At 49.8% G+C, this 14587-nt stretch overlaps 1 protein-coding gene across 1 annotated transcript in view; it reads right to left on the bottom strand.

Moving 5' to 3' along the window:
• Positions 1-14587, bottom strand: part of Adam12 (ADAM metallopeptidase domain 12) — a 248540-nt gene that overhangs the window by 73870 nt on the left and 160083 nt on the right. The window contains exon 5 of the mRNA XM_048336123.1: positions 1327-1403. Within this exon, the coding sequence (XP_048192080.1) occupies positions 1327-1403 (77 nt within the window). The remainder of the gene's footprint in view (positions 1-1326; positions 1404-14587) is intronic.

The raw sequence follows: 14587 nt of genomic DNA, 5'->3' as shown, positions 1-14587 counted from the left end.
GTTTTCATTATCATCATGTTTATCCTGGGCTCCATGGGCTGCAACAGCAATCAATTCTACCCTCCACAAAGGGAAACGGGTGACTTTTTAAAGAGTGTAGGGGCAAGAAGTAGTCCTGCGTCATATTTGTTTCACTATAAAATTTGGTACAGTAATAGTCACGCGACACAACTAAAATCAACGTGGAACTTCCAACAAGACCATCACGCGGGCGCTTATTTGTGTACCGATGGCCTCTCCTCTTGATATTTTTCCTTATTTATTTGCTTTTTCTTGTGGCGCTGGAGATCACGTCCAGGATCTTGTCTATACTAGGCGAGAGATGTAGCACGAAGCAACACCCCAGCCCTTGCTATTTTCATATGACTGAATTTCTAGGAACACTTTGTGGGTCCCTCACATTCGAGTCTAGGAGCTTCCACTTCTATCAATCGCCTGAAACGTTCCGGGGTCTGAAGCCCTTACCACAGGGTGGGCATAGATGCCGTCGCAGGTGTGTTGTGAGCGTGTCCCTTCTCCCCAATCTCCCAGGATGCTGCGGTTACCACTGACAACCCCACAACCCCGCCTTTAAACTCCTTATCCTGTCCCCTCTCCCCCCTCCCACAGAGCCCCCCCCGCCCCCCCCAGGACACGGAGGATAACTGTTAGTTCACCAACCCGATACACAAACCCAGTAGAAAGGCCGAGGCAGCTGGGAACGTGTCAGATAAATGGTTTTCCTGGAGCGCGCGGAAGAGCTGAGTGACGGCTACCAAGTGTGATTTGGAAGGAAGGGCTAGAGGGAGCCAGGGCCCGCCCCTCGGCAACAGAAGGTCTTTGCTTCTTTTACTTCTGGCGTTTGCACGCAGCATTGCCGCAGACCCCTGCTGATCCACGCCTGTGATCAACTGACCTTGGTCAATGTTAAATTAATCCCTTTATTTATTTTGCTTCCTAATGAAAGGAGGTCTTCCCTTTTAGCATTTTTTTTTATGAAGCCAATAGTTTCAACATTAATACTTAATGTCCTGTCTTTTAGCACTAGGAATGATTAAGCAGCAGAGCTACAGAAATGAAAGGTGACTCACAAAATAAATGCTGGAGCCCAGCTAGTTCGGTTCTTATCAGACCCCTCCCCTCCCCGGGAGGAGACAAGAGGAGACGGGGGGAGGTGGTTTAAGAAGCTGGCTTGGCCTTGCGGTACCTACAGGAGCCTCAGCCTTCTTGCTCCGGTGGAGGAGCTATGCGTCCCCAGCATGCTTGGTGCTTTGGAGAGAGTGGGAAAGACAGACAGGGGCAGGTGCTGTGCTTAAGACCAGAGTCGCAGTGGCTGTGGCCACTTACCTGAGACCCGAGCAGGTGCTGAGGCTGACGGTGGAATCCGCGTCGCCGTGTACGTGTCCGTGGTAGTAGCAGTGGCCCTGCGGGAGAGTGGAAAGTGGTTCAGTGATCACACACCTGCCGCTGCAAGAAGCCGCCTGCCTCCCATCCTGCACCCTCTTCCTCTCGCTGGAGTTTCCTTTTGCACCAGCAGTCTGGGGCTTGAAGTCGGGGCTTGGGCGCTGTCCCTCAGCTTTTCTCATTCGAGTCTGGTGCTCTACCACTTTAGCCACAGCTCCTTATCTGCTTAATTGGAGAGAAGAGTCTCATGTGCTCTCCTGCTAGGACTGGTTTTGAACCATGAGCATCATCTCTCAGCCTCCTGAGTAGCTAGGATTACAAGTCTGAGTCACCAGTGCCCAGCTGCAGTCCCCCCTACTGTTTAATGCTGGACGCAAGGCGAGCGTCAGGATCTATGGCCGGAGCGTCTGAGATCATCACGAGGGGCTTGACATGCGTCAGTTCCATGGCTGCCTCTCCCAGCCCTCCACCCCGCAGGGAAGCGCTGGTGCCGAGTGCTGCACAGAATCCACCGGCAGAACAAATCACGCGGACAGCCACGTTCACCCTCCCATGAGCTGCCTGCCTTTGCTAATGAGACACGGCCCGAATCTATGGCCCACGGAAACCGAACGGCAGATGAGGGGGAAGGGGGAGGGAAGAGGGGGCCTGACTGAAGCCCACCCTCGAGAGCAGCAAGTCTGCCTCAGCAGGAAGGCGACGCACGGAGGTTCGACGTATGAGACAAAATCCCCTGTGTGGCAGGCCCGCACCAATCTGTTCCTTAACGATAACGCTGCCCGCAGAGCGGAAACCGCAGAGCGGGCGCTTCCTTAGTGGAGACGGACATCCATCCGGACTCCAAGGCTCATTTGACTGCGGAACGAATGCTATTCTGCTGCCCCAATTAAGCGCCCGATGGCAGGCGTCGGTTGGTACATGCTCAGTAGTCGGATGGGGAGGGGCCGCCCTGCTCTGGGAGAAGAGGGCCCTGTCCTCCGCCGAGCCCATCCGGTGAATGGCTCCTGAACTCACGGCCATAGGAGTCCACTAAGACTGCCTTGGCGTTACTAGGCAAAAGGCCCTGATGGTTTGGAGGGATGGAGCAAATGGGATAGCGGCGTAGAAAGGAGCTAAGATGATGCCACGCCACAGGTGGAGAAGAGCATTCTGGGATCATCTCCAAGGAAAGGGAGATGGGGATTTGTGTGTGTGTGTGTGTGGAGGGGGGTGACTTGCTACTTTGACTTTCTCTTTCAACACACACACACATATATACAGGATATTAATATCTTATCTATTTGTCAGGTGTGAATTGTCTTTTAACTGCTTTGGGCACCCTTTGTGGGTGTTTCCGGTTCTCACGAATTTATCTTTCCTTCCCTGAATTTTGCAGGTTGCTTAAGGTAGTTTTCTTTGGGGTCATAGGTATATGCTTTAATTTTTCTTTCTTTTGGTTGTATTGGGATTTGAACTTGAACTTGCTAGGCTGGGGCTTTACTAATTGAGCACACCACCAGTGCTTTTTGTTTTAGGTGGTTTTCAGATAGGATCTGTACTTTTCCCTAGGCCTGCCTAGACTATGGTCCTCCTGTTTCTCATGCTGCTGGGGTTACAGTCACATACTTACTTCCTCGGCATGGTCTTGCAATTAGTTCCCTGTGGCATTTAATATCAACGGTGGGGTTGGAATCCTACTTTCTCATACAAACATAGGCAGCCATACTCTATTACCGTTTGTCCTCTCCACTGATTTGAGGTGCTCCACTTTTGAGTTCTCTAGTTAACCCTCAATTGTCAGTCTCTGTGTTAATGCCACTTTTAAGTTCGAGTTGTTAGGCATTGGGTTGTGGTACGCAATAGAGCAAGCTCTCTTTTAAAACTAAGATTGAATTCCCATTCCACAGCCGTCATCATTTTAAAGCTTTCAGTGTCAGTGTTTTTATGGTATACTGTTTATATACCTGATTTCCTCCATCACTCCATTCCACAGGAATGTACAATAATCACCATGATCAAATTCCAAAACCTTTTATAGGCCCCCAAAGAAGTGTAGAACCCATCGATAGACACCCTCTATTACAACGAATTCACCTGCTCTGCTCATTTCATATAAAGGGAATCACACTATATATGGCCTCACGTCTGGCTTCTTCTACTTTGCGTAATGCTTTCAAGACTCACTCGTATCATAGCAAGGACCAGCTCTCTGTTCCTTTTCATTGCTGAAGAACATTCTCATTGTTTTCCAGTTAGGGTCTTGTACATTTGCCTGGATCAGCCGGGACTGCAATCCTGCCATACACTTCTGCATGTCTTTGATGATAGTGTTGGACCACTGTGCCCGGCTCTTTATTGATTGAGATGATGTCTTGTGAACTTTTGGGCCCCATGGCTTTGAACCTTGATTTTCTCAATTTCAGCATCCCAAGTGGATTGAAGATTACAGAGGTGAGCCGCCGTGCTTGGCTTGCGTATAAAGGAAAGCTTTTTGGTTTTGGAGGTTTATGTCAGACACCCTGATGATATCAGTTTAACAGTTTATAGTGTGCTTAGGATCTTCTATGTTGCCAAGCATGTCAATCCTAAGCAACAGCAGGCCCGGGGGCTCCTTTTTAGATTCTCCCTATGCACCGTGTAGCAGGAAGGCCGTACCCAGGGCCCAGAGAGGGGAGGGACTCAGCTGAAGAAGGGGAGCAGCACAGAGGCTGTGTTAAGGCGGGATGAGGCTCAGTTCTGCCAGGCTGGTGGACCCAGGCGCAGGAGTGTGGCACTCGGGGGGCCCTGCTCCTCCCCACTGAGGCTCCAAGTATCTTAGGCAAGGGCATCTGGGAGGACTGGGCGGGGGGTGGAGATGCTCTGCCAGCCACATCCGACACCCACCAGTCACACGAGGCCTGCAAGGCAGGCCTCCTCAGCGTCCGTGGAAAGCGGATTTCAGATGACTCCCTGGTCCTCCCTCGCTAGGGAACGCTTAGGGAATCGTGACGACATTTGGAGCACAATGCTCAGTGCATCAGAGGACCGGGGCCCTCTCCCTGGCTCTGCCCATGCTGTGGGGGGCATCAGCCCTGGGCACACACAGCCCGGTGCAGCCCAGTTGCAAGTGGACACGGGTGGCTGTTGAGGTTCAGCCTGCCTGGGGTAACCTGAGCCAATAGGTGTTGACTGCTACGGACTTCGGGGATTCATCCTAAAATCCTCCTCCTGTGCAGAGAGAAGCGAAATGCCACCAGAGGTAAGTACTGGCTAAATGCTGGTTAGAAACACTGGAAATTAATTGGATACTAATTTATTCTCAGTTAAGCACTGGTTAAAAAAAATCAACCAGCTGAATACGGGTTAATAAATTAAAAACTAAGTAGTGACAATAATCTTAATTGCTTACATTGGAAATTTCAGACTCATTTATTCTCAATCCCCATTTGTTTTTTTAAATAGATTATTTATCAAATGGACTTTCAAATTAAATACACAGAAATATATAGGCTCATTAAAGCATGAGCTGAGAACAAATTAGTAGCAAATGAATTTCCAGTTCAACAACTTGGCTGAAGCATTGCTTGGGGGGAGGGGTGGGGGGTGCAGCTCAGCTCCCGCACCCCGTTCCTGAAAGTCAGCAGCTTTGCAGCTCTCCTCCCCCATCCCGAGACCCCTCCCCCGCTCTGCGCCCCAGCTCTGGCACCACCCACCCTGGCCTTGACAGGTGACTAGCAAGCAGGCCGAACTTTAGTACAGCAACAATCATCCTTGCTAGAACTCTCCATCGCAGATTCCCAGGACAGTTCCAGTGCCATGAAATTTAATTCCTCAACGTGAGTCACCAAGTGTGTGTGTGGAGGAATGTGTCTTAGTATCTGTGATGAGGGAATCCAGTGCGAGGGACCCCTTCGGGGACCCCTGGCTGTCTACTGACTGACGGAGGGCACGGGCAGGGGAGGATAGCAATGGCGTCACTCCTACAACGTCGCGTCGAACAGGATGAACACCAGGAAACTGGAACACGTTGTTCGGAGGGAAGAGGTGAGGCCAGGAGACAGGAGGCGGGATAAACGGAGAGGGGAAGGATGGGACTCTGGCCAGAGTCACGCCGCGCAAGGCACACGTGTAGCGATGGAACCACGCAGGGGATGGACGGGGGAGAAGGATGGGAGGGTTGACGTCACCAAGGTGCGTTGGATTTGTAAGCTGACATGTTGTCTTCATACAACTCCTTACAGATGATTAAAAAAGCATGTTAAGAAAAACAAAAGAAAGACCTACTTGTCACCTCGCGCATTGTGTGGCTGACTGTGAAGCTTGTGGAGTGACGGAAGCAGGAGGGAGGGGCTTGCAGCCTGTCTCATCCGGTGGCGGGCAGCGCTTGCTCAGGTGTGCACGCCAGGGGTCTCCGGGCAGATGCTCAGAGGCAGGAGCATCTGTACCGAGACCACGTGGCCCTGGGGACCACGGAGGAGGTCTGCACCCCGCAGCCCGCAGCCCGCAGCCCGCTGGGTCTACTCATCCCTGAGAGGGAGCCCACGGGAGGGCCTCGTCTCTGCTCTCCACACACCCGTTCCAAGGCTGCATTCTTCTCTCCCTGGTCAAGCCAAGCCACCTTGATGCTGCCTTCCAAGGACCTGCGACTGAACGGTCTCTTTCTCTAGTTCGCGTCTCTCAAGATGCCGTTCAGTAAGATGGCTATCTTCCTGGGATGGTCAACGTTCCTCATTCTGCTGACCCAATGCATTCTATTTCTACTAACCGAACCCCACGCGGAAAAGCATCCCAAGAACACCCGGCCACAAAATTACATCTTTCCCTTTACCAAACCTCCAACTGTGCATTCTATATACTTATTATTTAACCTAATGCATTTCCCCACTCCAGTAAAATACATTTTCCTTCTGTTTACTGCTATCAATCACATGTAATGGTGGGTAAGAGGGAGCTGGAATAAGAACTCTTGAACTTGAAAATTGGTAGCCTTCCCTGCGATGCCCTACGGGAAGGCAAATCAAACTTCTGGGACTCCACTCTCAGTGGACTGCAAAGAAAGGCGTTTTATATGCTGCAGTGGTAGCAAAAATGACCTGAGCTAGTGATTAAAAGAGGGACAGCTACCCAACCGAGTCGGGTAGTGTGTGCCCCAGAGCGTGATACTTTCAATGCTCCTTCTCTCCCCTGGGAACTCGGAGGGCCTGCTTCACTCCTCATGAAGGAAACACAGAAAACGACCTAGACCCAGGGCTCCAATCACAACACGTAGCTGGAGGAAGCTCGGGGCCATCTAGGCCGACCTTGCTCTTCTAGCCAGCCTCTCCCCCAACAGATCTGGACTCTGGGATCCTGCCTTCTACCGTGGCCGAGGCAGATGAGGGCAGGGCAGGGCCTGGAACTCAGGCCTCTGGGTTCCAGGTGCCCCTCTCCCCCCCACTTCCGGTGCCTGGCTGCTGGGGACGCACACGTTCTTGAAGAAGGAGCACTCCCACCTGGATGCGGGTTTGCATGCGGTGCTTTCCTGCAGAGCCTCCTTAGGACGGGCGGGAGGAAGCTCAGGTCATTTCCAAAGGCAGAGCAAAGCCTGCTGTAAGGAGGGGGGCATGGATGTGTGTGTGTGTGAACATGTGTGAAGCTCCTTGCACTTTACTTCCCCAGGACATGGAGGTACCTTTGTTCTCCACACAGATCGTCAAGGCCCCACAGGATACATCTTTCCCTGAGATGAAAACCCGGTGACAGAGCTGCAGACAAAAAAGGTGACTTTGCAGTCTTGTGTCTGCAGAGCTGGCTGCAGATTCAGCCCTGAGTGTGTCTGGACAGGAGAGGGTGGAGAGGAGCCGCGGCCACACCCTCCCCCCTCCCTGGGCTCTCTCTGTTCCCACAGCCCTCACAGGAACCATGCCTGGTTAGAGGCTGGACAGCCCTAACCTCAGGGGCCAGTCCAACGATTCCGTCATGTTGGAATTCTGCATCAGACAACACATGCTTAGGAAAGCATGTTCACATTCTCGGGGACCTCCTTGCAAATCAGGCTTGGGAAGTGCCTGTCTGTGAGCAAGAGACCACCAGCTAAGCCCTGATGAGGAGACCACCAGCTCGGCCCCGAGCAGGGGACCACCAACTCTATCTTGATCAGCAGATCACCAGCTCGGCCCTGATGAGGAGACCCCTGGCTCAGATCTGATGAGAGGACCACCAGCTCAGATCAGCCCCGATCAGCAGACCCCCGGCTCAGATCTGATGAGAGGACCACCAGCTCAGACCAGACCCGATCAGCAGACCCCTGGCTCAGACCAGACCCGATCAGCAGACCCCTGGCTCAGTCTGGAGGTGGAAGGCCTCCTTGGACTCTGAGGTTTTCATTTACACAATGGGATGGGTATTTAGTTGCTCAGGGTTTTAGGGATCGAAGAAACATGATATAGAGAAGGAAGCACTTTACAAAATGCAAGGTACTGTTACAAATTTGGGAGACCAAAATAAGTATGAGCTTTTAACCCATTATGATGTACATTATACTTTCTATCTACTGTTTTCCTCTGCTTTGAACTCTTTTTTTGTACTCCTGCTGGGCTTTTCCACTTAAGGCTGGTGCTCTACTATTTGAGCCACACCTCCATTTCTGGCTTTTTGTTGGTTAATTTTAGATAAGATAGTCAGGACTTTCCTGCTCCTTCTGGCTTTAAATCACGATCTCCATATTTCAGCCTCCTGAATAACTATATGACAGGTGTGAGCCACTGGTGTCCAGCTTGCACAGTGTGCTTTGCTTGGTGCCTGAGTGGATAGCTGCGCAAGAGACTGAGCCATTGGCGAGAAGGAAGTGCTATCTTCTCATCCCCGCTCATTAGCTCCTTACTCCTAGCGTCTCATCTCTCCAGATGCTGAGGAAGAGGCCCCAGCGGTGGTGGGCAGGGGGAGGGCCAGGGTCAGAGGCGGTGACCTGAGGAGACCTGGCAGCCTTGGAGCAGTCTTGTTGGCACCCCACCACCACCTGAGTTGGTCCCAGCTCAAGTTTTCACCATCACCACGATCTAGGCGATCTCGGAGCACAGCGTGTCACAGCCCGCGGTGCTTGTGGCGGGCTCCCTTGGCTAGAGGCCTGGGAGGCCTCCCTGAGCTGAGCTGAGTCTCACACGGAGGCGTTGGTGGTCTGACTGGTCTCCTCGAGTTCCAGGACTTGGCCTGACTACACATCCTCTTCCCTCCCCGAAGTACTGCAGCCATTGCCCTTTGTTAAAAGGCTGCCAACTGTCCCCCAGTTCCCGTGACCACGCTACAGGTGAATTCCATCTCAACAAACACCATGGCCTGAAACGCATGATAGCACACGGCTGTGTTCTGTTCCAGGCCAGTCAGATGCAGCTCTGATCTAGAGGCAGATTTGAACTCTCCGCAACTGTAGCCTTGGTCTGGAGTCTTTTCCCCTCTATGCCCCGAGTCGCCCCATCTGGGTATAACAATAACAACCCTTGTGGTGCACACTTTGCATGAATTCTGTTTGTGATGGTTAAATAGGCCAGCCTGCTCCTTCCGGGGCTGGTGGAGTCTCTGGTCTGTTTTTAATCCCTACCATATTCCCGGTGGCAGGCACGGGTAGTCGCTAGTGAACATACAAACACATTCCCGTCACATCACGGAGGGCATGTGGGGTGCTCTGTGTGGTGACTCCAAGCTTCTCAGGGCTTCCTCTGGGCATGTGACCAGCACAAATGTCCCGCCTAACCAGATTGGAAGTGACAATATAATCCTCCCTTACATGTGGCCAGCAGAGGACCAAGTCAAGTACTTCACTTTGTCCGGACAACGGAGACAAAGCTGAGATCAATGCTAGAAGTTACACGGACTCTGAGTCAACCAGCCTACACTGACTGGTCAGATATGAACACCAAGAACAACAGAAGCTACTGTTGCCCGAGTGGATCTTATTTCATATGTTAACTCTGAAGTTAGGCAAAGTGGCTCGGGGCTGACTTTAAGCTGAAGAGATAATCAGCGCATCTCTTTCTGTTTTCCATCTTGACTCGATAAGAACCTGCCTCCCAAGGCTGCTCCTGTCTCTTCAACATTGTGAGACCTGAGGCCTTGGACAGGCTGAGCCCTGTGGCCTCTGTGGGCTCTGTCTGCACAGAGGCTGCTCCTGTTCACTCCTTTCACGGCACGACTCAGCCTGGGGCTGCACAGGACAAGGCAGTGGTGGGTGGGAAAGAGGAGCCATTACTTTTCTAATAGTGTCAGCACGTGTGCTATGATTTCCTGGGGGCCAGGGGGCCAATTCTTTGGTCCTCCAGTGTTTCAACTACTGAAGAGAACTCAGCATAGGCTGAAGATCAAACCACAATAGCAAGTGAAGCACCTTCTGAAAAGGGGCTTCCGGCATGTTGTGTAGAGATCGGCTCAGGCCTGGGCAGAAAAGTAAATTCGGAAATTTCAGGAAATTCGGCCTCCCTCCCTGGCCCGCTGACAGCCAAGCCTTGGGACTCATTCTGGGCAAGGACTTCCCACCTTGCTACCCGCGGGAAGAGGAGGAGAGGGAAAGCTCAAGCCCCCGGCTCTGCACACACGTGTCAGGAACAGAGAAAGAGAGTCCCGTGTCTCATGGAGACAAAGACCACTAACGACCTGGAACCTTCCATCCCCACTGCTTCCCGAGGCCTGGGTTTGCAGCCCTCGGCCCTGGGACCCCACTCCAGGACCTGGCAGCGGTTGGGCCTCATTTATCTAGCCCGTGTTTCTGCTGATTCTTTACTCATCTCATTTTTCTTTCTAATTGGTGGTGGTGGTACGGGGAGGCAGAGGAAGATGTCTAAGATAAAGCAAACGGGGCAGGAAGCAATTAAAATCTCTTTGGGTTCATATCTTACATGCTCTTCATCTATTCTGGTAACTTCGCCACTGCAGACTGCATGAGCCTGGTACTGAGGCATTTCTAGGTTCTCCCTTTGCTTGCTTGTTTGCCTCCCTCCCTCCCTCCCTCGTTCCCTCCCTCCCTCCCTCCCTCCCTCCCTCCTTTCCCTCTTTCTTTTCTTTCTCCTCTCCCTTCCATTCCCTTCCTTTCTCTTCCCTTTTCTTCCTTTCTGTTTTTTTCTTTTGTATGTGCCAGTACCAGGGCTTGAACTCGGGGGTTTTCACTCTTGTTCAGCTTTTGGGCTCATGGCTGGTACTCTTATCACTGTGCCACATTCCCAGTGTGGCTTTTTGCTAGTTAATTGGAAGTGGAATCTCAGACTTTTCTGCCCAAGCTAGTTTGTGGGTATGTCAAGGGATTTTCAGAGCCTTGCTTTATAAATTCTACAAAATTTGTACCTAGAGATTTTTTTCCTCCTTAAAAATTGCTAAGTTTAAATGCTATTTTGCTATTGGAGAGTTTTGGTGTTTTTTTTTCTTTCTTTCAGGAAACATAGAGAGGCAGGATAGATAAGAAGATAGGATAATTAAAACCAAAAATGTTAAAAGGGACACTAGAGGGGCTGGGGATATAGCCTAGTGGCAAGAGTGCCTGCCTCGGATACACGAGGCCCTAGGTTCAATTCCCCAGCACCACATATACAGAAACCGGCCAGAAGCGGCGCTGTGGCTCAAGTGGCAGAGTGCTAGCCTTGAGCGGGAAGAAGCCAGGGACAGTGCTCAGGCCCTGAGTCCAAGGCCCAGGACTGGCCAAAAAAAAAAAAAAAAAAAAAAAAGGGACACTAGAACAGGGTGTAAATATGGAAAAGCCAGAGCAGCAAGCTCCCTTCCATCACCTCTTTGGTGTTGTTACAGTCAGGGGTCCTGGGTATCCATCTGCCTTCTCCTCTGAGGTGTTGGACCCATCCATTGCTGGGCAAAGAAGAAAACTCTCCCAACTCCTTCCTGCGTGCAATGCAGGCCTACAACTCATGTCCACGTCTCAGAATAACGAGAAGCATCCATCTCAGCCACCTTTAGCCATTGTCTAATGACGAGGGGCTGGTAGGCAGATGTGACCCACTTGTATTCTCCCGGCTCAGAAAGTGTAAAAGCCAAGGCAAGAGCCAACATTCAGAGTCCTTATTCCCATTTCCTATTTGGGGACTAGGAAATAGCTCTCCTTTTTCCATTTCTCTCCATTTTTCTTTCTGTCACAATAAAATAAATCCTTTCGAAAACTTCCACCTAGTGAGAGTCTCCTTGTTGAAAGATGCCTTGGACTGCCTTTCATGTGTGAGGGCGCAGAGAAACTGGGAAGCTGAAGAAATTCCCTCATCCCTCCCCTGGTGATGGAGGAGGAGGAGGAGGAGGAGGAAGAGAAGAGAAAGAAGATGCGAAAGAAGGAGCAGAAACAGAAGAGGTCTTTTAATTGGGAGCTGGGCTAACAAATCTAAGTTAATCTATAATTAGACTTAAAAGTTATACTTGGATGCTTCCCGTTATTTCCTCATATATATGGTAGATCGGGTTGGTTTTTATAATTCTTTCATCACCCTTTCCTCATTCTATAATGCCCCTGGGAGGCCTAATAACGCCTGGCGGACATCAGCAGGTTCCTAGAAGTTTTCTTTGGGTTAAGGCTTGTCTGGTCTTTCTTGTTCCTTTCCATAAGAATTTTGTACTGGGAGTGTAAATTTTGTAAAGTATATGCAGCTGACTTTATTTTAAATTTATTTTAACAAGTAAATTACTAGTTGCATTCAGTGGAGCTAATGTGTTTCTCATTCTTATTTTCTTATTTTATGTTTTATATTTACTCTGTTGTTTAAATTCCTTTTCTTCTTTCATGTCCACTACTGATTGATAGACTAATTCTTTCTTTTTAAAAACATTTTTGTTATCTTTAAGTAGTTGTACAAAGGAGTTGCCATTCAACAAAGCAGTTTATGAATACAGCACATCTTGATCAATGTCATTATTTCTATTCATTTTCAATTACTAGAATTATACATTCTGCTTTTTTCTGCTCTTTAAAATGTTATACTTAAAATTGCAGGGCATAATTTGCTTATCAAAGTTCAAATTTAATTAGCATGTCTATTATTCTTTAGTTTAATACAAATTATTAAGCTGCCTATGGCTAATTCTTTGTCTTGTTTTAAAATACTGTAATGTAGTCATTGTGGCTGTAATTGTTATTTCAGACAGATTTATTCACTTGCAATTATTTTCCTTCCTCTTGCTCTGACACGCTTCCCTTGTCTCTTGTTCGGTCTCCTGCCATCTTTTTATTTGTTCCGGTACTGAGGGCTTGAAACCAGTGCCACAGTAGTCTCCCTTAACTTTGCACGCAAGGCTAGTGCTCTACCATTTGAGCCACACCTCTACTTCCAGATTTTTGCTGGTGAATTGGAGAGCAGAGTGTCCTGGACTTTTCTGCCAGGGTTGGCTTTGCGCTGTCTCCCTTAGATCGCAGGCTCCTGAGTAGCTAGGATTACAGGCGTGAGCTCCTGCCGCCCAGCAATTCTATTTTTATAAAGGTATTCTTTACTAGTCATTCCTGGCCAAATAACCTTGGTGAGCACCGGACAAGGAATTCCCTTATCTTTATATGAACCCATCTATTTTACCTTTGGTTGTGGAAAATACCTCCAATATAAAACTGAACGTGACAACACTTTTCTCTCTTCTTTCCAAAGTTTGAATGCCATGCTAATGAGAATCTAGAGTTGGTTCAACTGCCATCCTGTGGCCCCAAAGCCTCCTCTGTCTCATGGGGTCTCAGTGTCTCAGTAAGCTATCCTGGCGTATTATTTCGCCTGCTTTGGGATCTGGGGGATTTTCTTCAGAATTTGGATTCATTCTTATCATAGTTTGTTTCTTTCCTATTCCTCGGCATGCTCTTTCACTGCTGAATTGCTCTCGGGCCGTTTCTGTCCTCTACAAATTCCTCCTTCTCTGGTTTTGCTATCATCTTGTGTTCCTGGAAGAAGTACTTCCTCTCTTCTGTCTGCCCATGCTCCCCTTCATGGCTTTGCGCATGGTTTGGTTTGTGACTTGGACTTGGGGCTCATCTTTAGCATTGTTATTATCCCCTTTCTTTCTTTTCACACGCCGCCCATGTAGTCTGGGCGTGGAAACCTGTCCATGGCGCCGCGCTGGGTTGTCACCCGGGGCCCAGGGCAGCCCCACTGACTTGGGACCAGCTTCAAGGTCAGTATCTTGCCTGAGAATTTCATTCTTTTGATGATATTAAAATTTGGGATCTAGGCACAGCCCATTCCCAACACACACACACACACACACACACACACACACACACACACACTGGGCCAGAAGAAGCTTTGCATTTTCTCTCTCTTTCCAGTTTGGGACACTGGCAGGCAACCTCAAGGCCTTCTGTGGACTGGGATTCTAGCTGCACACCAGGAGTGGCTCCCTGGGCAGACAGCTTTCCTGAGCTTCTCCTTGCAGCCGCTGCTTCTTTTGCCCTGCCCCTAGCACCTGGATCTTCTCTCTGGTTCCTGAGCAGCCTTTTGGGGTCCTACAACCCCAACTCAGGAGCCAGTGTCCCTGCCTCAGGCATAAACAAAAATATGTATATGCTTCTATTTTGCACAAGATTTCTATTGTCTTCTTGGGGCTGGAGATCTGCAGCTCTCCATCCACCATTGTGTTCCTGGGAAGTAGACTCATTGGTGCATAAGCGCCAAGTACCTAACCCAAGTACCTAGAGATATCAGAGAGGGGGAGGTCCCTGAAGAGGGGCCTGTTCTGTAGCTCAACACAACGCAATGCTTGCCTCTAGCTCACTGTTGTTCAAACCGACATCTATAGCTCTTTAAACCAGGTATTCTCCCTCACAGACTTTGCCTTAGGCCTTTGAATCTCCATAAGCACGTATGGGTTTGTATCAGGAACTAGACTGCGGAGTGATACATGTCATATCACAGACATGCTCCCTCTCTCCCTCCCCTTCTCCCTTCCTCCCTCTCTCTGCACTTGGGATGGAAGCAAGGCTCTTGCACTCGCTAAACTACGGCTTTACCTCTCGAGCCTCAACCCTAGCCCTTCTGCTTTTGTTCTTTGCTTTTTAGGCAGGGTCTTGCTGGCTGGCTTTCCCCGGGCTGGTCTTTAACTTGAGATCCTCTGTTCTCCGCCTCCCCAGGAGGTGGGATTACAGGCAGGGGTCACTGTGCCTGGCAGCAATAATCTTGACATAAAGTCATTTTAACGTCTAGCTCAGAGTAGGTTAAGCAGAGTCCATCTTCCTTTCCTTTCCTTCAAGGTACTTCCCCCAGTGTAACGAAATTCAGCCCAGATAGGATTGCTTTCTAAGACATCTCCGGCTTGT

This window comes from Perognathus longimembris, chromosome 2 (genome assembly GCF_023159225.1).
Source record: "Perognathus longimembris pacificus isolate PPM17 chromosome 2, ASM2315922v1, whole genome shotgun sequence".
In the NCBI taxonomy this organism is placed as follows: Eukaryota; Metazoa; Chordata; class Mammalia; order Rodentia; family Heteromyidae; genus Perognathus; species Perognathus longimembris.
This window is presented reverse-complemented; position numbering and strand designations above follow the sequence as displayed.